The 25865-nt window shown below is 39.4% G+C and overlaps 1 protein-coding gene across 2 annotated transcripts; it reads right to left on the reverse strand.

Moving 5' to 3' along the window:
- Positions 1–25865, reverse strand: LOC307150519 (atlastin-2). Of its 2 annotated transcripts, XM_079857820.1 has the most exons (14): positions 25704–25865; positions 20886–21163; positions 17895–18029; positions 16537–16641; positions 15680–15730; positions 12754–12810; positions 11100–11192; positions 9875–10013; positions 5953–6080; positions 5800–5856; positions 4978–5049; positions 2413–2844; positions 840–854; positions 13–733 (listed from the first exon to the last, which is right to left on the reverse strand). In XM_079857820.1, the coding sequence occupies exons 1-14, from the start codon at positions 25774–25776 to the stop codon at positions 623–625; spliced, it is 1746 nt and encodes a 581-aa protein (XP_079713946.1). In that variant the 5' UTR covers positions 25777–25865; the 3' UTR covers positions 13–622. The 2 variants fall into 2 exon arrangements, with proteins under 2 accessions (XP_079713947.1, XP_079713946.1); XM_079857821.1 differs by lacking the exon at positions 840–854 and having other exon boundaries at positions 1–733; positions 25704–25864.

Raw genomic sequence — 25865 nt, forward strand, 5'->3', positions numbered from 1 at the left:
AAATGTACAGTGATTCATTTTAATCAAATTGAAAAATAAATTAAAGAAACAATTATAAGTGAAAAACAATGAAACATTCCAGAATCATGATGATGCTCAAGGCAGATGGCAATGAATGAAGACAGTATAAAACTAAGTGTGTGTGTGTGTGTGTGTGTGTGTGTGTGTGTGTGTGTGTGTGTGTGTTTCTCTCCAACATGGACACGAAACCACAGAAGCATTCCTGCAGATAAACATGAAACCATCATTTTTCCTGCTACAAAAGAAGAGTGTAGAGTTACACACAGATCTCGTACAACATGCCCTACACGTGACCGGCTTACAATCCTAATCTGTACAGGAACACACGTCTGGATGGAATGATCGAAGCCGAGGAAAGTTCATCTGTACAGCAGAGAGACACACAAATCATTGGTACGGTTCTCAACGAGGTCCTCTTCCGGAGGCCGAACGCTTCTCCATGAACACATACAGCGTGGGAATGACATGAGAAAGAGGACACCTGGTGAAAGACCCCGCAAAACCCCCAGAATCCTCGGTCCGAGTGGGACAGAAGAGGGTGAACGTGCCGAATGCGTTCACGGCGCATTGGTTTCTTCAAAACGTGACGCTAGTAAAACGGCTAGTTCCGCTTCTTGACGTTGTTGTTCGAGGACAGTCTCTGTCGCTGCGGCGGCATCAGGGCGCTCAGCGTCACTTTGCTCCTGGCAACTTCAAAAAGTTTGGAAAAGACCTAAAACGAGGGATGAGTGTTAGTACCGCGCACACACACACACACACACTCGTGTGATTTAAATCAAGAGGTCAGAGGCCACTAGAGGGCAGAGGTCACGTCTCACCTTCCTTGGCGTCCTCTGTGTGAGCGTGAATGAGAAGAGAGCGAGACGTTACAGAGAGAGAGACACACACACACACACACACCTCTTGCTGCATGTTCATTTGAAAACTAATTTTTCTTAACGTTAAGATGAAAATATGACATATTCTGAAAGCTTTAAAGACAACAAATGGATTTTCAAGTAGAAAATGAAACGTGCGGTTGGTTTTGAAGCTCTTCAGTGTAAATTAATAAAGAAATTACCAAAAAAAAAAAATAATAATAAAAATGATAAAATATGTAATATAGCAGAAAAACTTCACGCCTACCTTAGAAAGTTTACTAAGGAAAAATTAATAAATCATAAAATAATAATAATAATAATAATAATAATAATAATAATAATGAAATCTGAATACATAATTAAAATAATTTAATAAAATATACAACAGTAGAAAGTTTACTGGAGAAAAACACAAAATAAAATAAAATAATATAATAGAAACAATAACAAGGTGAAAATGTACAAATTGTTAGTGCTATTGACACTTGCCTTTCTGTTTTACTGTAAAATATTATAAAACAAAAATAACTAAATTAAAACTAAATTAAAACTAAATAAATGTACAACATAAAAAATAAAAATGACTAAAACAATTAAATATACAATATAACAGAACCAATTACTATATGAAAATGTAAATGTTTTGACTCCTGCTTTAGTTACTTTTTCAAAATAAAATAAAGATTTGGTGCACTTCTAATATAACCTTAATCTGACACAATCAAAAAAATACAGAAAGGTCATAAAATGTATGTCTTTAGTTTAGTGCACCTGGACGAGCGCTACAGGGGAGAGGGGAAGAGAGGAAACTACAGAATAAGAGTCTTTTAAATAAGACAAGCTGAGTGTTGCAATACAGACAGGAGGAGGAAAAGCACAGATCAGCGTTTGGGGAGCGTTCAATGAAATAATACAAGTAAATCATAAATAAAAACATAAAATAATAATAATAATAATAAAGATATAAAAAAATACTTTAAAAAATCTGAAAAAATAAAAATAATTTAATAAAATATACAACAATAGAAAGTTTACTGGAGAAAAGTATTCAAAATTCATTAAACAAATTAAAATAAATAAATAAAATATTAAATTAATTAAATAAAAAAATATATAAATAGATACACTATAAAATTATAAATATATATAAATAGATACACTATAAAATTTTATTTTTATATATATATATATATATATATATATATATATATATATATATATATAAAAGAATAATAAATAAAATACATTTAGATTAAATAATATAATAGAAACAATAACAAGGTGAAACTGTACAAACTGTTAGTGCTATTGACACTTGCCTTGTGTCTATACTTTTTACTATAAAATCATACAAAACAAAAAATAAATAATAAAATTGAATATACAACATAAATTTAAATGGATTAATTTGGATTTTAAAAAATGGACGAGCGAGGGGAAAAGAGGAAACTACAGAACAAGACCAGGAGAGTGTTGCAATACAGACAGCACAGATCAGTGTGTGTATCAGAGGAAGGTGTGTGTTACGCACCTGTTCCCACAGGGTTTCCGCCACGCGGTCGATGAAGCTGCCCACCTCTCTGAACTCTCCTGAGTATTTGACGTACGCCCAGATGCACAGCGACGCCAGCGCTACGCCCATCGTCACGTTACACACCACCGCCACAGAGTTTATACCCACAAAGCCCGTCACCACTGACACCACGTACATCACGAACATCACGGCGAAGAGCGTGGCGGGCGTGCGCGCCGCGAAGAAAATGTTCTTTCCGTCGTTGTGTTTGAGAAAGTTAGCGTAGGCGTCGTCGAGCTCCTGCTCCAGCTGGTCCTGATAGCGGCGGCAGAAGTCCTCGCCGCCCATCTTCTTCACCGCGCGGAACTGACACACACACGTCTGCTTCAGCTCCATGTGGCGTCGCTCCAGATCAGCCGGAGCCAGGTAGGGCTTGTCTCCGCCACACACCTGCACACGGGGATAACAGGAGTCATGAGTGTGTGTGTGTGTGTGTGTGTGTTTGTCTCCGCCACACACCTGCACACGGGGATAACAGGAGTCATGAGTGTGTGTGTGTGTGTGTGTGTGTGTGTTTGTCTCCGCCACACACCTGCACACGAGGATAACAGGAGTCATGAGTGTGTGTGTGTGTGTGTGTGTTTGTCTCCGCCACACACCTGCACACGGGGATAACAGGAGTCATGAGTGTGTGTGTGTGTGTGTGTGTGTGTGTGTGTGTTTGTCTCCGCCACACACCTGCACACGAGGATAACAGGAGTCATGAGTGTGTGTGTGTGTGTGTGTGTTTGTCTCCGCCACACACCTGCACACGGGGATAACAGGAGTCATGAGTGTGTGTGTGTGTGTGTGTGTGTGTGTGTGTGTCTCCGCCACACACCTGCACACGGGGAATACAGGAGTCATGAGTGTGTGTGTGTGTGTGTTTGTCTCCGCCACACACCTGCACACGGGGATAACAGGAGTCATGAGTGTGTGTGTGTGTGTGTGTGTGTGTGTGTGTGTGTGTGTGTGTGTGTGTTTGTCTCCGCCACACACCTGCACACGAGGATAACAGGAGTCATGAGTGTGTGTGTGTGTGTGTGTGTGTGTGTTTGTCTCCGCCACACACCTGCACACGGGGATAACAGGAGTCATGAGTGTGTGTGTGTGTGTGTGTGTGTGTGTTTGTCTCCGCCACACACCTGCACACGGGGATAACAGGAGTCATGAGTGTGTGTGTGTGTGTGTGTGTGTGTGTCTCCGCCACACACCTGCACACGGGGAATACAGGAGTCATGAGTGTGTGTGTGTGTGTGTTTGTCTCCGCCACACACCTGCACACGGGGATAACAGGAGTCATGAGTGTGTGTGTGTGTGTGTGTGTGTTTGTCTCCGCCACACACCTGCACACGAGGATAACAGGAGTCATGAGTGTGTGTGTGTGTGTGTGTGTGTGTTTGTCTCCGCCACACACCTGCACACGGGGATAACAGGAGTCATGAGTGTGTGTGTGTGTGTGTGTGTGTGTGTTTGTCTCCGCCACACACCTGCACACGGGGATAACAGGAGTCATGAGTGTGTGTGTGTGTGTGTGTGTGTGTGTGTTTGTCTCCGCCACACACCTGCACACGGGGATAACAGGAGTCATGAGTGTGTGTGTGTGTGTGTGTGTGTGTGTGTTTGTCTCCGCCACACACCTGCACCACGGGGCATAACAGGAGTCATGAGTGTGTGTGTGTGTGTGTGTGTGTGTTTGTCTCCGCCACACACCTGCACACGGGGATAACAGGAGTCATGAGTGTGTGTGTGTGTGTGTGTGTGTGTGTGTGTGTGTGTGTGTGTGTGTGTGTGTGTGTGTGTGTGTGTGTGTGTGTGTGTGTGTGTGTGTGTTTGTCTCCGCCACACACCTGCACACGGGGATAACAGGAGTCATGAGTATGAGTGTGTGTGTGTGTGTGTGTGTGTGTGTGTGTGTTTGTTGCCGCCACACACCTGCACACGGGGGATAACAGGAGTGATGTGTGTGTGTGTGTGTGTGTGTGTGTGTGTGTGTGTGTGTGTGTTTGTTGCCGCCACACACCTGCACCATGGGGGATAACAGGAGTGATGTGTGTGTGTGTGTGTGTGTGTGTGTGTGTGTGTGTGTGTGTGTGTGTGTGTGCGTGCGCGCGTCTCTCCGCCACACACCTGCACCACGGGGGATAACAGGAGTGGTGTGTGTGTGTGTGTGTGTGTGTGTGTGTGTGTTTGTTGCCGCCACACACCTGCACCATGGGGGATAACAGGAGTGATGTGTGTGTGTGTATATATATATGTGTGTGTATATGTGTGTGTGTGTGTGTGTGTGTGTGTGTGTGTGTGTGTGTGTGTGTGTGTGTGTGTGTGTGTGTGTGTGTGCGCGTGTCTCTCCGCCACACACCTGCACCACGGGGGATAACAGGAGTGTGTGTGTGTGTGTGTGTGTGTGTGTGTGTGTGTGTGTGTGTGTGTGTGTGTGTGTGTGTGTGTGTGTGTGTGTGTGTGTGTGTGTGTGTGTGTGTGTGTGTGTGTGTGTGTGTGTGTGTGTGTGTGTGTGTGTGTGTGTGTGTGCGTCAGTCATACCTGCTCCATGCTCTTGTTATACGTGTCTTTCGCTCCTGCTACGGCTGCCAGGTTATTGGCTTCAGCGGTCGCCTGCGGCACACACACACACACACACACACACACACACACACACACATCCAGATCACTCACATGAGGATCACTCAACATATGAATAAAATATCAACAGTAAAATAAATATAACTAGAATAATAAACTCAAAATAAATAACTAATAAATGCAGAAAAATTTACAATTAATTGATAAAATATATAATTACCATAGAAACTTCAAAATAAATAAAAAACAACTGAAAGAATAATACATTAAAATGAATAAAATAAATGCACAAAAATAAATGGATAAATGATGTATCATAACAGAAACAATAAAATGAAAATGTAAGATGTTTAGTGCTTTTGACACCTGCATTATAAAGTTTACAGGAAATATAAAATGAAGAAAATAGAATAATACTTTAAAAATAAATAATAAATGAACAAAAATAAGATAAATTGATAAAATATAAAATTTACCAAAAAAAAAAAAAAAAAAAAAGACTGGAAAATTAAAAATGTATAGTGATTTTGACAAATACAAAAAATAAATAATAAATGCATAAAAATAAACAAAATAAATTGACAAAATATATAATATAACAGGAATGTTTAGTGCTTTTGACATTTGCCTTAAGTTTAATGGAGAAAAAAATAAATAAAAATAAACAAATATAATATAATACATTAAAAATAAATAATAAATTAACAAAAATAAATCAGATAAACTGATAAAATATGCAAAATCATGAGTATGTGCCAAAGCAGTTTGTCCACACGTCTGCACCTGTAACATGGACTTGGGGTGCGGCAGCTCTTCGCCCTGATAGATCTTCATGTAGGCCTGAGACAGAGACACACACACACACACACACACACACACACGGGTCAATCCCAGCAAACATCTGAGCCATGGAGAACGGCTGCAAAACACTCTTACTCTGAAATACTGCAGGAGATCTCGACACGTGACTTTAGAGCCGCTGATCTCCTTCTCCATCAGGTTCTCTGGAGCCAACAGCAGCGGAACCAGATTCACCAGCTCTCTCTTGAACTCGTCATCGATGTCTGCACACACACACACACACACACACACACACACACTTATTTGGGCCATCAATGGATTTAAACATGATCAAACATCAAGCACACAGATGTGAAGACTAGGGCTCTATGATTTCATAAAACTCAGAATGTCATGAATTGATCAAAAGTGGGGCTGTCAAATTGTGATCTGAACTAGTGTGTGTGAATATTAAACCGCAAAACTGCACTGAAATATAAAGCCAACCTGCCAATATTACATTTGAAGAAATGATGACAGCAATATATCACAGTAGAATCAATCTCAAAATAACAATAATAATAATAATAATAATAATAATCATAATAATACAAATTATTAAGGAATACCACACATTTTCATCTAAGCGTTAAACCTCTGTTGAGCAGCATTTTGTTTTTTAATATATATTATGCTATTTTAAAGGCTCTAGGGCTGCCTTTGACTAAATATTGTTCTAGTTTCATTTAAGCAATTAGTCGACTAATCGTGAGTTTATATAAGCAATTAGTCGACTAATCGTGAGTTTATATAATTAAGCCATAAATCATAACAACGAGCCTTTAATTGCCTATTCATTACACAGCCTAATCAGCGCTCAAACACACGCATAAAGCCACAGCACACCGGCAAATGTAATAATCATGAGTGTGTCGTGAAAAAAAAAAAAAACAGAAGGAGACCGTCTAAACATTTTAATAATTTATTGATTATTAAGTTTTCCGTGTTTTGGGCTGCAGAGATTAAAGGGGGGGTGAAATGCTATTTCATGCATACTGAGTTTTTTACACTGGTAAAGAGTTGGATTCCCATGCTAAACATGGACAAAGTTTCAAAAACTAAGTTGTACGTTTGAAGGAGTATTTCTGTGCCAAAAATACTCCTTCCGGTTTGTCACAAGTTTCGGAAAGTTTTTTTCGAGTATGGCTCTGTCTTACGTAAGATAGAGCGGAATTTCCTTATACGGGTCCTAAGGGCACTTCTCCGGTAAGATCGCGGCCGCGCGCGCACTCGTAGACCAGAGCAAGAGAGTGAAAGCAGTTCGCCATCAAAGCGCCCTGCCTGGCTTTTGGGAAGTCAATGTCACCAAAGAAGTGTGTTTTTGGTTGCCAGGGCAAGACAACCCTGCACAGATTCCCAAAGAACCCGGCGTTAAGGAACCAGTGGATGGAGTTTGTTTTCCTGAGCATAAACGGAGTTGTGTAACTGTTAGACTGTTTGTTCCCTGCATTTCGACGATGATTGTTTTATAAACAAAGCCCAGATCGACGGATTTGCAGATCGTCTAATGCTTAAGGATCGAGCAGTCACAATGATAAAGGTTCGCGGTCGTGCGTTGGAACGGTGAGTAAAACTGTTTGTTGAACAAATGTCTCTGTGTGTTGTCACTAGCTTGGCGCGTTAGCACAGCTAAGCTTCGCCCACAGGGCCCGCCTCCAGCCGCTCGTTTTTTTCCGGAAAGACTCGGTACAGCCTATCTTTCTGTTAAAAATGTAATAAAACAAAAGACTTTTTGGAGATATGAAGGATGCAGTACTACTCTATAGGTACTCAAGATTAACAGGAGATTGAGTGAAAATGAGCATTTCACCCCCCCTTTAAGTCACGATGTTGACATCATCATCATCATCATCATATATGCCCGTTTCATGCAGATTACATATTCTCAGATTATTTATTTTCCATTTGAATTGGTTTATTTAAAAGTACACATTTCAAGCTTTCTATAGATAGTTTTCTCATGTCTGTGAGGTCTGAGTACACACAGAGTTTCGGTTCGTTTTGTGACGTGACTGAGACAGAGACGGCAGAAAGCACATCCTGTTTGTTTTCATTATTTTACAAAAGCACAATGTTTTGTTGTGATTGTGAGTTCACAGAAATAAAAGTAGACACTTTACAGTTTGCAATACTCCTGTCTGTATGACCAAAAATAATGGAGTAGGATATTTTACGTTAAAGGGATGGTCGGAGTAAGATCAACCTAGGGTCCTTTGCACCATGACCTCGAGCCAAACCCCCCCCCAGAAGCCTTTTTCCCTTTGGTTGAACATTATTAAAGTTAGAGCTTATTTAGAGATATCAGCCGGATGGTTTAGTGCAGACGCTAATGGATCCAAGGTTTATCTGGTGAATTACCGCACTAATAACGCCCAGAATGGACCAAACTTCTACAGTCGTACAAATGGGTTCTGTACTCATAAAACGAGGCATTGGAAAGTTTGTAAGTACATCAGGAGTTGATGGCTAATGCTATTGCTAACCTGGACGTCGACGTCACTTCAGTGGTTTGGGAAAAGCCCGTAAAAGTCCTGCAGAAAGCGATCATAAGGATGGAGTGTAACGACGCCCAGTTCCAGGAATGCACTAATATTTTGTTGGTAGCACCAGTTTGCAACAATTATTAGTTAACACTAAGTTGTCAACACTTCTGAAAAAATAAAAATTCGTCGTTACACTCCATCCTTATGATCACTTTCTGCCAGGACTTTTACATGCTTTTCCTAAACCACTGAAGTGACGTCGACGTCCGGGTTAGCGGTAGCATTAGCCGTCAGGCAAGTGTTATTTAAATAAACTCCTGACAAACTTTCCAATGCCTCGTTTTATGAGTACAGAACCTATTTGTACGACTGTAGAAGTTTGGTCCATTCTGGGCATTATTAGTGGGGTAATTTACCAGATAAACCTTGGATCCATTAGCGCCTGCACTAGACCATCCGGCTGATATCTCTAAATAAGCTCTAACTTTAATAATGTTCAACCAAGGGGAAAGGGCTTCTGGGGGGGGTTTGGCTCGAGGTCATGGTGCAAAGGACCCTAGGTAGATTTTACTCCGAACCATCCCTTTAAACGCATGCGCCTGTATGTCTCGCAGTCAGAGCTTCTCCACACAAACACTTACGCGCCTAATAACAGCGCACATGTATCCATGTTAGCATTAGAGCGAGCGGACTTGTAAAGTGCTGCTACTTACTCGCTTTAAGTGATAAGCCATATTTGAGGTCGATGAATGTTTGGATTTCTTGCTGTTAACGATCAGTCCGTTACAGCCCGTGTGATTTCGCCACTTCCTGTAGAGTGTTTTTTTTTTTTCTGAGACCGACTGACTAATAAAATGTTGTTCATCCAAACCTCTTCTAGTCAACTAACGGGGAGTCGACTTTTACAGGGCAGCCCTAAAAGGCTCTTAATGTTGTTTTGGAGTCTCGTACAACAGGTTTACATGCATCAAAGGTCAAAGAACACCAACTTTCTCAATTCAGGACTCGACAATGCAAGTGTTTCACTAACATGTGTGACCCTGGATCACGTCTCCAGTCTCGAGTCGCACGGGTTTATCTGTGGCAATAGCCAACAACACATTATATGGGTCAAAATTATCCATTTTTCTTTTATGCCAAAAATCATGAGGATATTAAATAAAGATCATGTTCCATGAAGATATTTAGTAAATTTCCTAGCGTAAATATATAAAATGTATTTCTGTGAGTGAATGCTGCACAATCGTGAACATAAATGAACAACTTTAAAGGAGATTTTCTCAATGTTTTGAATTTTTTGCATCTTCTGATTCCAGATCTTCTAATAGTTGTATCTCGGGCCTATCCCAACAAACCATACATCAATGGAAAGCTTATTTATTCAGCTTTCAGATGATGTATACATCTCACTTTTAAAAAAATGTGACTGGTTTAGTAGTCCAGGGTCACATTTGTGACTAAAATTAGATGTGTGCGAACTGTAAAATCTATTTAGGAGCGTGTGTGTGAATAATCAAGTCCCACGAGGCTCTCACCTCGTAGCCGGCCGTCGAAGTGAGGGTTCGTGGCCACTTTGAGTCCGGGGTGCGGCAGAAGAAAGCAGCTGATGTTGGAGAAGCAAGAGTGGATGTGTTTCCTCACGTTCTGGAGTTCCTCGTGTTGATTGGGTTTCACCTGAGGATCACAGCATAACCCTGCACATGTGATCGAGTTCTCAACCGCTCTGACTCTAGAGACTCCACTGCACAACAATGGTGAATAAGCTGAATGATTTATTGGTGACACTTTACAATAAGGTTCATTAGTGAACACTAGTTAATGTATTAACTGACAGGAACTAACCAATACATTTGTTACAGTATTTATTAATCTTTATTAATGTTAGTTAATAAAAATACAGCTGTTCATTGTTTGTTCATGTTAGTTCACAGTGCATTAACTAACAAGATTTTAATAAAGTATTAGTAAATGTTGAAATTAACATTAACAAAGATTACTAAATGCTGTATACGTGCAGTTCATGCTAACTAATGTAGTTCACTAATGTTAACTAACAAACCTTATTTTAAAGTATTACTGTTTTATTGATATCAAATTATTTAACGGTTTATTAAATATTTAATTAATTAATTTTGTGATTACAGGAGTTATGTTGTGTATTCCAGATCAGGGTTATTATTATTATTATTATTATTAACTAAATTATTTAAAAACATTTCTGTTAATTGAAATAAAGCTGAAACAAAATAAAAGATAAATATAGGTTGAAAAAATTAAACTGAACGAAAATGAGAAATGTTGCCTAGGCAATACACTGAAAAAAAGTTTAAGTTGAAGCAATAAAATTATTAACTGGTAATAAATAAAAACAAACTAAATCTTAAAAAAAAAAAAAAAAAAGCTAATATAATAAGAGCACATTACGAAATTACTAGAACTAAAATTAAGATGAAAAATAAAAATAAAAGATTATATCAATAATATTAATAAAACCTGATAATAACTTCAATAAAAAACATGAAGTTGTAGAGGGAAAATAGATGTAAAGTGTTAAATGTCAGTAATTATGAGAAAGCTGCTTGTTTTAACTTTTTTTTAATGATAATTATTGATATATTAACAATAATTCATTTTGTGATTCCAAAAGCTTGGCAAAATCACAGTGACCGTTAATAACCAGTGCTCTGTGTGACACGAACAAGAGAAACCGGTTTCCTACTGTATCATGTGACCCGTAATGAGACCCGTAATGAGACCCACCTGCAGCCTCTTCTCCAGAAACATATTTCCTCCATCCGGACCGTAAGCGTGTTCGTACGGGTAACTCCAGTCTCGGATGAGGAACATCAGGGACTGCACGCAAACACACACACAGAGTTACTGCAGTGTCACACTCTCACACACACTCTCACACACACTCTCACACACACTCTCACACACACTCTCACACACACTCTCACACACACTCACACACACACTCACACACACACTCTCACACACACACTCTCACACACACACTCTCACACACACACTCTCACACACACACTCTCACACACACACTCTCACACACACACTCTCACACACACACTCTCACACACACACTCTCTCACACACACTCTCACACACACTCTCACACACACTCTCACACACACTCTCACACACACTCTCACACACACTCTCACACACACTCTCACACACACTCTCACACACACTCTCACACACACTCTCACACACTCTCACACACACACACACTCTCACACACACTCTCACACACACTCTCACACACACTCTCTCACACACTCTCTCACACTCTCTCACACACTCTCACACACACTCTCACACACACACTCTCACACACACTCTCACACACACTCTCACACACACTCTCACACACACTCTCACACACACTCTCACACACACTCTCACACACACTCTCACACACACTCTCACACACACTCACACACACTCTCACACACACTCTCACACACACTCTCACACACACTCTCACACACACTCTCACACACACTCTCACACACACTCTCACACACACTCTCACTCACACTCTCACACTCTCACACACACTCACTCACACACTCACTCACACACCACTCACTCACACACTCACACACTCTCACACACACTCTCACACACACTCTCACACACACTCTCACACACACTCTCACACACACTCTCACACACACTCTCACACACACTCTCACACACACTCTCACACACACTCTCACACACACTCACACACACACTCACACACACTCTCACACACACTCTCACACACACTCTCACACACACTCTCACACACACTCACACACACACTCACACACACACTCACACACACACTCACACACACTCACACACACTCTCACACACACACTCTCACACACACTCTCACACACACACTCTCACACACACTCACACACACACTCACACACACACTCACACACACACTCACACACACACTCACACACACTCTCACACACACTCTCACACACACTCTCACACACACTCTCACACACACTCTCACACACACTCTCACACACACTCTCACACACACTCTCACACACACTCTCACACACACTCTCACACACACTCTCACACACACTCTCACACACACTCTCACACACACTCTCACACACACTCTCACACACACTCTCACACTCTCACACACACTCTCACACACACTCTCACACACACTCTCACACACACTCTCACACACACTCTCACACACACACTCTCACACACACTCTCACACACACACTCTCACACACACTCTCACTCACACTCACTCACACACACTCACTCACACACACTCACTCACACACTCACTCACACACTCACTCACACACTCACTCACACACTCACACACACACACACACACACTCACACACACTCACAGTACCTGGAAGGGTTTCTGGTAGATCTCCTCCATGGCCAGTCGGCCGTACTCTGTGAAGAGCTGAAAAAAAGATTAAAAAGCAAAAACACATTATAATACAGAAGCACACTTTAACATTTATAATGCGGCAACATGACGACACCTCAAAGGATTCATGATCCAGTGAGACGTACTAAACCTGTTAACCGTCAGCCCCCGTTTTCATCACAGATCTGAACTTAAACGATTGTAATTCTTGAATGCTTTGAAATATAGACCTCTTTTAAAAGAAGACACTCAGACTATTGCACAAGTGACAGCACTCTAAAAAATGAACGTGCAAAGATATAGTTTACTGGCAAAATGTATTTAGACTCAAATTGTGTCGATCACAAAAGAAATGTTGATATCACAAAAAAATTTGTTTCTAAAAGGTTTTAAAGTACCGCAAGTATCGCAATGCCCAGTTTTAAAACACTTTTTGAGTGGTTAAGCTTTCAAATGATACCTGATTTATAATGCCAACTAAAATATGTGATGGGAAAAAAGTGTGACTGACGTTAAAACTGACATTTAACAGGCTTGAACAGGTTTGAAATGCTAAAGATCTAGTGTTGATAATGTGTGATCATCTATGTGTCACATCTGTTTACATATTTCCACAGAGCATCAAATCACAGCAGGCTCCTGCAGACCGAAGCAAACGGCATTTAAGGCTTTAGAGGTTTTAAAAGCACAACTTTTAATTTAACAGAGCATCATAAAATAAACCATATTTAGGTGTAATGTAAAGTTTAAAGGAGTGTAATGTAAAATGTGTTTTTTTTTGGTTCATCTTAGGTCTGACAGAAAGTAACAGTAACGTGTAATATAGTATAAATAATATATAGATACATATACACATATACAGTACAGGCCATAAGTTTGGACACATTACTATTTTTAATGTTTTTGAAAGAAGTTTCTTCTGCTCATCAAGCCTGCATTTATTTGATCAAAAATACAGAAAAAAAATGTAATATTGTGATATATTATTACAATTTAAAATAATTGGTTTTCAATTTATTATAATTTAAATTATCATTTATTTCTGTGATGCAAAGCTGAATTTTCAGGATCATTACTCCAGTCTTCAGTGTCACATGTGACATCCAGTCAATCACATGATCCTTTAGAAATCATTCTAATATTCTGATTTATTATGAGTGTTGGAAACAGTTCTGCTGCCTCATATATTTGATGAATAAAAGGTTAAAAAGAACTGCATTTATTCAAAATAAAAAAACATTTTCTAATAATATTTATCTTCTTTACTATCACTTTTTATCAATTTAACACATCCTTGCTGAATAAAAGTATTGATTTCAAAAAAAGAAAGAAAAAAAATTACTGACCCCAAATTACTGACCAGTAGTGTATATTGTTGTTAGAAAAGATTTCTATTTTTAAAACATTTGCTTCTTTTTTTTATTTTTATTTTTATTTTTTTACTTTTTATTCATCAAAGTATCCTAAAAAAGTATCTCAGGTTATGAAAAAATATTAAGCAGCAGAACTGTTTCCAACTTTGATAATGCATCATCATATTAGAATGATTTCTAAAGGATCATGTGATAGACTGGAGTAATGATCCTGAAAATTCAGCTTTGCATCACAGAAATAAATGATAATTTAAAGTATAATAAATTGAAAACCAATTATTTTAAATTGCAATAATATATCACAATATTACATTTTTTTCTGTATTTTTGATCAAATAAATGCAGGCTTGATGAGCAGAAGAAACTTCTTTCAAAAACATTAAAAATAGTAATGTGTCCAAACTTTTGGCCTGTACTGTATATATAACATACATTAATTCAGATTAAGAAAAGAAAAAAGAAAACAGCAGGCAAGTATAGTGTGTATACACGCACACACACAAAAAAGTAAATAAATAAAAATAAAATCAAAAAGGAATTAAATATTATGTTTTATATTAAATAAATAAAAATGAAGTAAAACATAAATAAATACATATTAAGTAGTTGTTGGCTCTTTAAAATATTCCAGAAAAGGGCTCCAGACTTTCAGGAAAAGTTTTGGCTTTCGTTTATGTGTGAGATTTTTTGAGAGTAAACATTTTAATAATTTAGTTTGTGGATCAAGTTTATGGGATGTTGATTTTTGTAAATGTAGATGCTGTCTTGCAAGAAAAATTCCAGACTTGTCTGATAATAAAGTATTATATCATAATCATAATTTTCGTAAAGACACCTTTAAAAAGAAAAGACGCCAAAGACGTCCATCTGACGTACGAACCCAGACCAAGAATGAAACGGCACAGACAGGCATGGAAAACATCCTGTACTGTTTATTATTAGTAGTATTTCATGTAACAAACAGATTTAGAGCATTAAAACGAGTCTAAATACAACGTAACAAGAGCGTGTTAGAGCCACAAGAGCAACTTACATGTTAAAATAATAAACTGATGAGCATTTATTTTGACATTTTTATTCTTTATGTTTTAATTCTGTATAAAGGTTGTATAATTTTCATTTGTCCAATTGGTTTTTCAGATGTTTTATTATGTTTTAAGTTTGTTCTTTATTTATTGTACAGCACTTTGATTTCAACATCAGTTATTTTTATTTTTAAATATGCTTCATAAATTAATAAACTAAAAAAAAAAAGTTATCTGTGAAGAACAAATCATGTTGGGCACCTCTATTTGATATCAATGACATTCAGCCGTTTTTAAGCCTGTAAACACTGAAAAACTGTTCGGTTACCAACATTCTTCAAAATGTGTTTCTCTTGTGTTGAAAGAAAGAAATTCAACAGGTTTGAAACAACTTGAGGGCGAGTAAATGAGGATGACAGAAATTTAATTTTCAAGTGAACTATTCCTTTAAGCCTGACTCGACCTGTAAACACTCATGGATCAGGACTTAACAGTGAGTCTCACCTGAAGATGTTGCAGATCGTCTTCCTGAACGTTCTGGGACAAATTATAGACCTGCACATAGAAACAGAAGCATCAGGACACTGAACGTTCTGGTCACATGATCACATGTGACGTGCATCAGGACACTGAACGTTCTGGTCACATGATCACACGTGACGTGCATCAGGACACTGAACGTTCTGGTCACATGATCACATGTGACGTGCATCAGGACACTGAACGTTCTGGTCACATGATCACACGTGACGTGCATCAGGACACTGAACGTTCTGGTCACATGATCACACATGACGTGCATCAGGACACTGAACATTCTGGTCACATGATCACACATGACGTGCATCAGGACACTGAACGTTCTGGTCACATGATCACACGTGACGTGCATCAGGACACTGAACGTTCTGGTCACATGATCACACATGACGTGCATCAGGACACTGAACGTTCTGGTCACATGATCACACATGACGTGCATCAGGACACTGAACGTTCTGGTCACATGATCACACATGACGTGCATCAGGACACTGAACGTTCTGGTCACATGATCACACGTGACGTGCATCAGGACACTGAACGTTCTGGTCACATGATCACACGTGACGTGCATCAGGACATTGAACATTCTGGTCACATGATCACACGTGACGTGCATCAGGACATTGAACGTTCTGGTCACATGATCACATGTGACGTGCATCAGGACACTGAACGTTCTGGTCACATGATCACACGTGACGCTTGTCGTGCATCAGGACACTGAACGTTCTGGTCACATGATCACACGTGACGCTTGTCGTGCATCAGGACACTGAACGTTCTGGTCACATGATCACAGGTGACGCGTGTCGTACCTGAACGGAGCTGGTCATGGTGCTGAGAGCGAACAGTGTGGCGCAGTCTTTGATGGTGGACTGACTGTCAAACGCTCCCTGTGTGTCCATGAGCAGCACTGCCACCTGCAAACACACAGATGGTCACGGGTTACTGAGCCAGAACACACCGGATCTCACACACACACATACACACACACACACGGATCAGATCTACGAGTGAGAATCACATCAGAACTAAAATAATGTGATGACCTGATATAGGAAAACATCACAGGATGTTTAGAAAATAAATCATAAAAACGGAATACTGCAGTTTTTATTATAAACAGTTTCTCGGTGCACATTAGGGCTGTCAAAATGGCTGAAAAGCAAAATTTGAAATTTCTTGCTTCAATATTAGCAAAATTCAAATTATATTCGAATTCTAAAGGCAATACTTAATGTTAGAGGCAAAAACTACAGTCTCGTGCCCTATGCCCACATGAGGACGCAAGCGAGCGGAACAAGCAAATGTAAACCAAATCAAGCATAAAATATAATTTCCTTAATGTGCATGCAAGGAAAATTAGGTTACAATAGTGCATAAAGCTGTGTTTGAGCATCAGTAACCTGAGAAAACACACAGCGTAATGAACTACATGAACACAAAACAGAAAACACTCCACTTCTACTCACTACATCTATGGTTCGTCAAAAGCACCAGACGCTCAGCTTGATCTGCAGCGAGTGCTAAGCGGTTTTTGTTGACAATGTTTTCAGCTGATGAACACACACGCTCAGCTCTGACTGAAGAACAATTTTTGACACCAACTGAGAGGGTTTTCATCATCAGGAAGAGCCTTTTCCCACCACTTTTCAAATTAACATACTGTTGCACATACTGTATACTGGATAAGCTAACAAAAACAAACCGTGTCAGTTACATCATCATGTCTCACGCGCCTCTTGACACACCAAACATTCGAATGCAGGTTTGTTTGTTTTTTAAATTCGACGAATATTCGAAATTCAAATTTTTATTTGACAGCCCTAGTGCACATCATCATTATTGTGTTAATAATCTTGAATCAGAATAACTTCCTCTTGCAGCATCTCTTCTCTGATGATGAGGGCGGGGCAACCTGTCACTCACATGAGATCAGCCAATAGCAAACCACAACCATCCAATCAGTTCCCCACAGACAAAACCAAGCCCCGCCCACATTTGTTCTTGTTGCATAAGTGTTTCACTCGGAACAAAAGGGAAGAAAAATGCAACTTCCATCTCATGCCGGCAAAATTTTTAATTTTGTCTGATGAAAAGTGTTTTATTGGAGCTATATGTTTCAGTAGAGGGGTTTCAGATGGGTGTTGTGATGATGTGGGCTGATTTTTACCTTGCTGCCATCCGGTTTCTCCACCACAAACACTTCATTCCAGGCATGGATGCCCGTGGTCTCTCGCTCGCAACCGCCTCGCCACGTGAAGCCCGTCAGCGGCTCTTCATTCCCACCCAGCCATGAATCTGAGCTCTGACAGACACACACACACACACACACACGTTCAGCTGTGAGACGCAGATCCACTGTCTCTGCTGTTTATCACAGGCCACCTGATGTCAGACTTTTGTTGTCTGAACCGCTCCAGTCACGAGACACCTGTGTGCTGTGTGTTCAGTGTGAGAGGTCAGTCTAATCTTCAAGACAAACTCAATAATACTCTCAACAGCAAAACAAAAGACTCTTTCAGACCAACACAAAACATCAGTGTTTCACAGTAAAGCGGCTGTAATGGATTAAAGTCGATCGGCAGCGTCACAAGAGCTGCTCTATGAGCGTTCAGTGTGTGTGTGTGTGTGTGTGTGTGTGTGTGTGTGTGTGTGTGTGTGTGTGTGTGTGTGTGCGTGCACGTGCGTGTGCGTGTGCGTGTGTGTGTGCGTGTGTGTGTGCGTGTCGAATCCGACACTCCGACATCTGGACCAGAACTAGGGATGGGCATTTTTCAAAAATATTCTATTCGAATATTTGGCCTCCAAAAAAATAAAATATTCATTTATTTAAATAAAGTTTAACAAAAAAGACGTTATTTTTGAAATTTTTGTTTAAACAAAAAATATAAAAAACAATTAGGGACCGTTCGGTATTTATGGAATGGTCCATCGGAGGAAAATAGGGGAGGGTCATGTATTTTTATTCTTTGTTGAGGGGAGTGTCATCCAACTTTTTTTAGTCTAGGGGGAGGGTCACCCAACTTTTTTTTAGTCTAGGGGGAGGGTCACCCAACTTTTATATTCATGAAAACAGCAAAATTTCAAAGTGGATTGTTTGGTGCATATCTTTTCCATGTAGCTCTCTCGGTCTCGGCCCCCCATCGCTATCAGATGGGTCAGACCCAACAAAAATCCAGGTTGGCGCTGTTTAACAGTGCGCGCGCACTTCAGTACGCGCTCAGAAAAGGTGCATCATGTCAGAACAGAACGCCAATTAAATGTTTACCCGGCAAAGCATTAAAGCACGAGGAAATAATGAACTTTTGTGATTGTGAATAAGTGCAGTGTCCTGTGAGTGTAACTCTACCGCTGCATTAAAGGGATAGTTCGGCCAAAAATGATATTTATCCCATGATTTACTCACCCTCGAGCCGTTCGAGATGCATATGTCAATCATTTTTCAGACGAACACATTTTCAGTTATTTTAGAAAATGTCTTAGATCTTTCAGTGGTTATAATGTGAAGTTATGGGGTCCACCTCCTTCAAGTCCCAAAAATGTGCATGCATCCTTCACAAAAGTACTCCATCCGGCTCCAGGGGGATAAACGAAGGCCTTCTGAGGGTAATCCGTGTGGTTTTGGCGTAAAAATATACATATTTAAAACTTTATAAATGAAAATATCTTGCTTCCGGCAACGGTCGACGCGCATTCACGGGAGATGGATGCTGGCGTATGACGTAGGACGTAGCATAGGAAGTGTCGTGACGTAGAACGAAGTACAGCTAAATCAAACGCTACGTCCTACACCAGCATCCATCTCCCGTGAATGCGCGTCGACCGTTGCCGGAAGCAAGATATTTTCATTTATAAAGTTTTAAATATGTATATTTTTACGCCAAAACCGCACGGATTACCCTCAGAAGGCCTTTGTTTATCCCCCTGGAGCCGGATGGAGTACTTTTGTGAAGGATGCATGCACATTTTGGGACTTGAAGGAGTGGACCCCATAACTTGACATTATAACCACTGAAAGATCTAAGACATTTTCTAAAATAACTGAAAATGTGTTCGTCTGAAAAATGATTGACATATGCATCTCGAACGGCTTGAGGGTGAGTAAATCATGGGTTAAATATCATTTTTGGCCGAACTATCCCTTTAACATGTGATGTGAATGTACATCGAGTTTTACAGTATTGGGACTGAGGCGCCAGAACTGCAGCTGATAGAATGTGCGCTGTAGCGCGATACTACCATATTTTAGTTTTCATGCTTATTGTGTTTCCATAACAATGTTAGTGAGTAAATCTACTGAAATGGCCACCATAACAGTGGAGTGTGTGATGTGTAAGATGAGAAAGCAGAGGTTAACGCTCGTTTCACACATAGGCTACTCCCGTGCGTAGTGTGTATCCGGTGCAGGAGGTCACATATGCTGCATTTGCAGTGCGTAACTGATCCACGGCTGTACCACAAACACATACTAACTATTTTTATTTCAAATCAAAAAGTTATCAGCAACTTTTATAAAAAAAAAAAATAAAATAATTTTCAGCATTGTGATTCTCTCTATACACATACACTGTTTAATAGACGTATTAGGGCTGGGTATCAATTCAGATGTTCCGATTCAACTCAATGAATATAGATTTAATATGAATCCTATATTTATTAAAAAAAGAACAGTGAACATAAGTTTACAAGTGGTTAATTAATACAAAATTAAGCCATAAAACATGAATATTAAACATTACATTACTTGGGTAAACGCATACAATGAATAGACAGGATTTTGATGCAAGATGAAAAATTGATGCTGAAAATTGGGAAAAGTCAGAACAGTCGCACGCCTTCATCAAACAGGATCAGGGTATTTTATGTTTAAGATAAAACACACATAAAATCTCACAGCATTATCTGTAACATGGAAGCCTATGAACAGTGGAGGAAAACTAATACTGGCTTTTGGGTGATCGAGAAATAAATATGAAAAATAAAATGGATACGTGGCCTTTGAGAATTTAAAAAACGATTAATTGACAAATAATTTTTTTTTACCCAGCCCTAATAATTATAGATTGAATATTCGAAAATTAAAATATTCATGCACACTCCTAACCAGAACCCGTACAAAAGTAAACGTGACTGTAGTACAAGTGGAGGTGGTGTTCCTCACCTGGTTGTACATGTATCTGAGCATGAAGTCCAGCAGGAATGATTTGCCCTTGCGGAAAGCGCCCGCCACCGACACCACGACCACATGGAGGTCTCGCACGTGTTCCTGCAGGAGGATTCGCTCCAGCGCGTCTTCGTCCAGAGTAAACTCGTGATTCTCCTCATCTGCGATTACGATCTGGACCGGCCCACACACCTCCTCCACCTCGTCCAGCAACGGTTCCTCGTCCACATCCTCAGAGCTCATCTTACGCCGGACATCCTCCACCCCAGACACACCTGAGCACAGACCACACCAAACAAACACACATAAACATGAGAAGAGATTGCCTGATCCCTGAACCTGTTCTGAGAGCGTTTTCATCATCAGATCCCTCTAAAAACCAGCTCTCGCTCATGTCAGGTGTGCACGCTTATGAGCCAAGCCACCTTTATTTATATAGCGCTTTTTACAATTGTTTCAAAGCAGCTTTACAGAGATAACTTACTTCAGCTGGACTATGATGCTATTTTCTTCTATATAATATGATAAAGATAACAGGAAAATTATGCAACAAAGTGTGTTTCTGCTGTACGGCAGATCTAGAAGAAAATAGCATCATAGTCCAGCTTACGTAAGTTCAGTGTTGGTTCATTTTTATTGTAAAAAAGTTATTAATTTAGCTCATTTACATATATGTATATATAGCCGCTCTGGAGAAAACATGATGTCATGGACCAGCTCAGTTCAGTTCTCATATAATGGAGTCAATGCAGGCAGATCAATAATATTGTTAAATATTAAATAATAAAAGTAGCAAATAGGGATGCACAATATATCGGCCACCATAATCGGTATCGGCCGATATATGTTATTTTAATGTTAGCATTATTGGCCTGATTAGTAAATTTGGCCGATGCATTAAAGCTGATAAATAATGCATTATTTCCTTCAGCTGAGACTCTTCAGATGCGCACTGTTCAACATGATGATTTTCAATCGCTTGAAATATGATTGGAATCACTTTCAAAACAGGAAAATACAGTGAAGTGCAACACAAGCCTGTCATATCGGCTTCATAACATTATAATTGTGTGCAGGGCCGTTTCTAGCCTTTTTGGCACCCTAGGCAAGGTTTTTGTTGAACTATGCTGGAGGGAGTAAAGTTCATAAATTATTGTTCTTTCCCATAAGATTTTGTAAAACTATGTTGGGTAGACCTCTGTCCCACTAGGGGGGTTCGGGGGCATGCTCCCCCGCAAGGGAATTTTTTACATTTTAAGGTTAAATGGATCAATCTGGTGCACTTTGAGAGCTCAAAATTAAGAGCTTCAACCCATGAACTGTGCACATTGAACAAAGAAAAAGCATTGACTTGTACCTGGACATTAAAGAGGGATCAAACATATTTTAGTTATAGAGTCAGTCTCAAGTCTACATTACATTATCACTGGTGTTTATGATTTATATAAGTATTCCTATGACGTACAATCCATATAGCCTATAAATGTACTGTATAAATTAAAATAAAAAATAAAGTAAAATATTTCAAAAGTATATTTTACATTACACTATAGTATAGGAAAATTACAATACTTTTGTCCTAATTTCTTCACTTGCAAGAAATAAACCCTTGAGCTTTTATTTTGTAGAAAACACCAGATCACCATGCTGATCGCGTGAGCAAAGTGCGCACTTTTCTCTAAATCACGCAGCACAAACAGAATGCCTATATAGGCTACTTAATTAAAGTCTTGTGCTGTTTTATAAAGGCACAAAGCCATATCACGGTTTCGATTTTAGTTCGTTGGCAAAATATAACGCTAGAGACCTTTATGCTAGGCTATAAATTGTACATCTCATGTCTCGGCAAAAGGCGGATTCGAACTCGAGTCGAACGCGTCAAAAGCTACTTTCAAGCACCTCACGCCCAGATGCCACTGTATATATTTAGTGGTTGGCGTCTTTATGCCAAAAAGACAGGCACTTAGTGCAAATATAATAGAATATAATTAATAATAATACTACAATGTATATAAATAAATATAAAATCTCTTGGTGGGGTGGGGGCTCTCACTGGCGCCCCCCAGCTGTTTGCGCCCTAGGCGACCGCCTAGTTTGCCTATGCCTAGAAACGGCCCTGATTGTGTGTTTAATGGTGAGACTTTTGTTTTTGTAATCAGGCTCTCAAAAATGATATAAAAATCTGGATTTAGATTTATCGGTCAATATATCGGTTATCGGCTTTCAAATATAAAGAATTACTGATTATCTGTATTGGTTAATATATTCATATCGGCGCATCCCTCTTGCCGAACCAAGTTTTGCTGTCATTAACATGTAAAAAGTTGCAACCCTATTTTTTTTGTTCTTGCCGGTGAGAATTTAAATATATATGTAATTTTGGATAAAGGGATAAAATGATTGAATACAAGGGGACTTTAATTTGATCTGCATCTCAACTCAAGCTCAGTGCTTTTCCATTAAATCTGCATTTACAAGAAATAAACATGCAATATTATTAGTTACTGCACTTATAAATGCACTTTTTTTGGGATTAAATTACCTATATGATTAAAAATCCCTCCAGCACAACCAAATCTCTCTAATGTTAGTCCTGAGCCGTGTCGTAAATCTGTAAATCAATGATCAGTGTGTGAACAGAAGCAGATGACATCACACCTGACGGAGAACATGGAGGAGTGTGAGAGAAACTGAGGGATCATGTTAGGGTGGGAATATATGTACTAGATATATAGTGGTAATATAGTACATATCGACACGTCCCATTAGACCTCCTCCTCCTCCTCCTCTGGATCACTGCGCTTGTCCTCGAAAAAACATGAATGTGGTAAACGCAGTGACCCACATCAGCCCGTCTAACGTTTCCCACAAACACAAGTGTTAGACATATCAAGGGCTAAATCTAGACACGCAAACAGGCCAAAACCAGTTTAACCGCCGATAACAGAATCTTTGACATAAAAACACTGATCCATCTCATGTTAATGAAAAAAAGAAACGGTTTCATAAATATTTGTGTTTCCTAGTTAGTTGCACAACAAGGTTTCCATCCCAGAAGTCATTTGGTTCTGGTTTTCTAGATTATTGGCGCAATAATAAAGTGTTTTCCTGCATGGACGCAGAGGCAGTGAGGTTATTTAAAGCAACATCTCATAAAAAAAGAGAAACTCAGAGAAACAACCCACCACTGCCCTGAACAAACACTCAACACGTAATCCTAAACTCTTGATAATCCTACATACACACATGTGCTTCTATTAGCCAAAGCCACACGACCGGCACGTTAAGATCATCGTTAGTGTTGTGTTGTACAGTAAATGTTAATATAGTCATGTCACACGAGGGAAAATCAATTCATAGAATAAACTCAGGGTTCAACAGTTAATCTCACTTTCACTGGAAAATGTGTAACCTTGCAATTTACTAACCAACCACTAATGTTTTTAATCGCCATTATTTTCACACAAAAAATGTTTTTGTAATGTTTGAAGAGAAAGCATAACATTTAATGAAAAAAAATAGCACATATTTCTAAAAAAACTAAATGTGCAATTGTTTATTACGATATTACGAGTACAGAAGAAACGAGGCTTGTTGTTATATAAAATGTTGGCCCAGTATGTGAATGTGAATTTTAGGCTGGAGCAAAAATGTTCATTTCAGCACAATATCCAATATATAATCAAAACCAATAAAACCCTCATAAAACAGATATACGGAAGCCCTGTGAGAGGAAATATTGCTCAGATATGGGAGATATTAGTCCTGCAATAACACAAGGAAACCTTCATGAATGAAACGCAGATAGAAGACAACATGAATAATATGACAATATGAAGCTTGCAATTAAATTCTGATCTCGATTTGATTCGATATCGATTTATTTGGATGTACATCAGGTACAGTACGTCAATTTTTCTCAAGAAATTTTATTTATATATATGATCATAACACAGGAATCCTGTCAGCGCATTACTATAATATTAATGGTTAAAAATAACAACTGATTTGTATAGAAACATGTAAACAGTTAGCTACTGTATATTCACACATATTTTATTCATATTTCACTGTTTTTACTGTATTTTAGATTAAATAAACACAGCCCTGGTGAGGAGAAGAGACTCTTTCAAAAACATTTTAAAATCTTAATGTTTCCAATCAACACAATGATTGTATGCCATATGGAATTCTTATTTACATAATTTAAATAAAAATCCATAATTCAACATGTGATCCGCCATACAACCCTCCAGAAACACAAGATTGACAGTAAATCAGCTCTATATTATAATTCAGTCTCTAGAACTGATTTCTCAGTTATCTTTCATCTGAAATCTCCACTTGTTTATGTTCTGTCAGTGAAATATTCTCTATATTCCCGTGTGGCCTGATGAACACAAACCACTGAAACACACACTCGCACGGAACTATTAAAAGTATAAACGCTCATATAGAGCTTTAACAAGAACAAACACACTCACGATAATGTTATGAAATCGATCGCTCGTGAAATCATCTGCATCAGTCAGTCCTCAGGTGATTTTTCATCCTCATTTCATTCAGCGCTTTCTTAAAATAACGGGCATATTTCATACACCGTTCTCACACAGCCTGACGTCTCTGATTTACTGATGTTTATCTAAATCTGTATGAATTAATTCTATTATTATTGATTTTTACCGCAGCGCGATCGCTGGCCTGCGCGCGCCTCCCGCCAAACGGCCGTGACGCGACGCTCGCGCTCCGCTCGCGTTAAACGAGCAATGACCGTTAAAACGCGCACACAATCGCGCTGTCTCTCGCCGGGTTTACCTTCGTTATATCGGTTACTCGTGCAGTTCTTCCCGGTGTGATTCCGGTGCTTTAAGCTGCTCTCCTCCGCCATCTTGACCCCCGTTCAAAATAATCGCACGCGCCTGACGTCACGAACACCGCTACACTGTGTCTTGCGCGTTCCTTTATCACGGCCGCGCG

This window comes from Squalius cephalus (assembly GCF_949319135.1).
Source record: "Squalius cephalus genome assembly, chromosome: 22".
In the NCBI taxonomy this organism is placed as follows: domain Eukaryota; kingdom Metazoa; phylum Chordata; class Actinopteri; order Cypriniformes; family Leuciscidae; genus Squalius; species Squalius cephalus.